The 2,471-nt window shown below is 39.6% G+C and overlaps 1 protein-coding gene across 1 annotated transcript in view; it reads right to left on the minus strand.

Moving 5' to 3' along the window:
- Nucleotides 1–333: 333 nt before the first annotated feature.
- LOC120512679 (sodium/glucose cotransporter 2-like) overlaps nucleotides 334–2,471 on the minus strand; it is a gene marked incomplete at its 3' end in the record, with an annotated part of 5,070 nt that continues 2,932 nt past the window's right edge. The window contains exon 2 of the mRNA XM_039731254.1: nucleotides 334–571. Within this exon, the coding sequence (XP_039587188.1) occupies nucleotides 334–571 (238 nt within the window). The remainder of the gene's footprint in view (nucleotides 572–2,471) is intronic.

Consider the following 2,471-nt stretch of genomic DNA (forward strand, 5'->3'; position numbering starts at 1 on the left):
CCCCCTTTAACCTCACCCGGCTGTGCCCAGGTGTGTTCAGGTGTGTTCAGGTGTGCCCCAAACCCCCTTTAACCTCACCCAGGTGTGTCCCAATGGATCCCAGGTGCCCTCAGGTGTGCCCCAAACCCCCTTTAAACCCCTCCAGGTGTGCCCAGGTGCCCCAATAGATCCCAGGCGCCCCCAGGTGTGTTGATCTCCCCCCCAGGTGTGCCCAGGTGTCCTTTAACCTCACCAAGGTGCCCCCAGGTGTGCCCAGGTCCCCTTTAACCTCACCAAGGTGCCCCCAGGTGTCCCCCAAACCCCCTTTAAACCCCTCCAGGTGTGCCCAGGTGCCCCAATAGATCCCAGGCGCCCCCAGGTGTGTTGATCTCCCCCCCAGGTGCGCCCAGGTGCGGCGCTCACCGGCTCGTTGACGCGGGGCACGAACACGGCCAGGAAGAAGACGGCGGCCACGGGCGGGGCCAGGTACGAGGCCAGCGCCTGCATGTAGTCGAAGAGCTGCCCGCCCCGCGCCGCCTCCACCACGGGCAGCCAGGCCAGGCTCAGCCCCACCATGGCCACCACCCACAGCCTGCGGGGCACAGGTGGGGCACAGGTGAGCTCACCTGGGGCCACGCCCAACCTCACCTGCCGGCCAGCAGCAGGTGCCGTGGCCCCGCCCCCGGCCGCACCCTCCTGTAGACGTCGAGCGTGAAGAGCGCGGCCGAGCTGGCGAAGATGGAGGCCAGCGACGACATCAGCGCGGCCAGCACCACGGCCAGCATCAGCCCGCGCAGCCCTGGCCCGGATCGTTAATTAATGGTTAATTAATAACTAATTAATAACCGTTAATAGCGAAAAATGGGTGAAAAAACGGCGAAAATCGGCGAAAAAATGGATTTATTAGCCCCAAAATTAGGATTATTAGCCCCAAAATTAGGATTAATAGCCTATTATTAGTCCTAATAAAATGTTCTTATTCAAAGTAATTATTAGTAATTAGTTAATAATGATTAATGGTGAAAAAATGGCAAAAATCGGTGAAAAAATGGATTTATTAGCCCCAAAATTAGGATTATTAGCCCAAAAATTGGGATTAATAGCACATTATTAGTCCTAATAAAATGTTCTTATTCAAAGTAATTATTAGTAATTAGTTAATAATGATTAATGGTGAAAAAACGGCGAAAATCGGCAAAAAATGGATTTATTAGCCCCCAAAATTGAATTATTAGCTCCAAAATTAGGATTAACACTCTTTTATTAATCCTAATAAAGTGTTATTAGCCACAATAATTATTAGTTGTTAATTAATAGTAATTAATGGTGGAAAAATTGTGAAAATCAGTGAGAAAATGGATTTATTAGCCCCAAAATTAGCATTAATAGGCTATTATTATTCCTAATAAAGTGTTATTAGGCACAATAATTATTAGTTGTTAATTAATAATGATTAATGGGAGAAAAATGGTGGAAATTAGTGAAAATATGACAAAAAATCAACAAAAAAATGGATTTATTAGCCCCAAAATTAGGATTATTAGCCCAAAAATTGGGATTAATAGCACATTATTAGTCCTAATAAAATGTTCTTATTCAAAGTAATTATTAGTTATTAGTTAATAATTATTAATGGCGGGAAAACGGCAAAAATCGCAGAAAAAACGGTGAAAATCAGCAAAAAAATGGATTTATTAGCCCCAAAATTAGGATTATTAGCATAAAAATTAGGATTAATAGGCTGTTATTAGTCCTAATAAACTGTTATTAGCCACAATAATTATTAGTTGTTAATTAATAGTAATTAATGGTGGAAAAATTGTGAAAATCAGTGAAAAAATGGCAAAAATCGACAAAAAATGGATTTATTAGCCCCAAAAATGGAATTATTAGCACCAAAATTAGGATTAATAGGCTGTTATTAGTCCTAATAAAATTTAATTAGCCACAATAATTATTACTTATTAGTTAATAATGATTAATGGTGAAAAAATGATGAAAATCGGCGAAAAAATGGCAAAAATCGACAGAAAAAATGGATTTATTAGCCCCAAAATTAGGATTATTAGCCCCAAAATTAGCATTAATAGCCCATTATTAGTCCTAATAAAATGTTCTTATTCAAAGTAATTATTAGTAATTAGTTAATAATGATTAATGGTGAAAAAACGGCGAAAATCGGCAAAAAATGGATTTATTAGCCCCCAAAATTGAATTATTAGCTCCAAAATTAGGATTAACACTCTTTTATTAATCCTAATAAAGTGTTATTAGCCACAATAATTATTAGTTGTTAATTAATAGTAATTAATGGTGGAAAAATTGTGAAAATCAGTGAAAAAATGGATTTATTAGCCCCAAAAATGGAATTATTAGCCCCAAAATTAGGATTAATAGCCTATTATTAATCCTAATAAAGTGTTATTAGCCACAATAATTATTAGTTGTTAATTAATAGTAATTAATGGTGGAAAAATTGTGAAAATCAGTGA

This window comes from Passer montanus, unplaced genomic scaffold (genome assembly GCF_014805655.1).
Source record: "Passer montanus isolate IOZ18808 unplaced genomic scaffold, ASM1480565v1 scaffold1105, whole genome shotgun sequence".
Classification (NCBI taxonomy): Eukaryota; Metazoa; Chordata; class Aves; order Passeriformes; family Passeridae; genus Passer; species Passer montanus.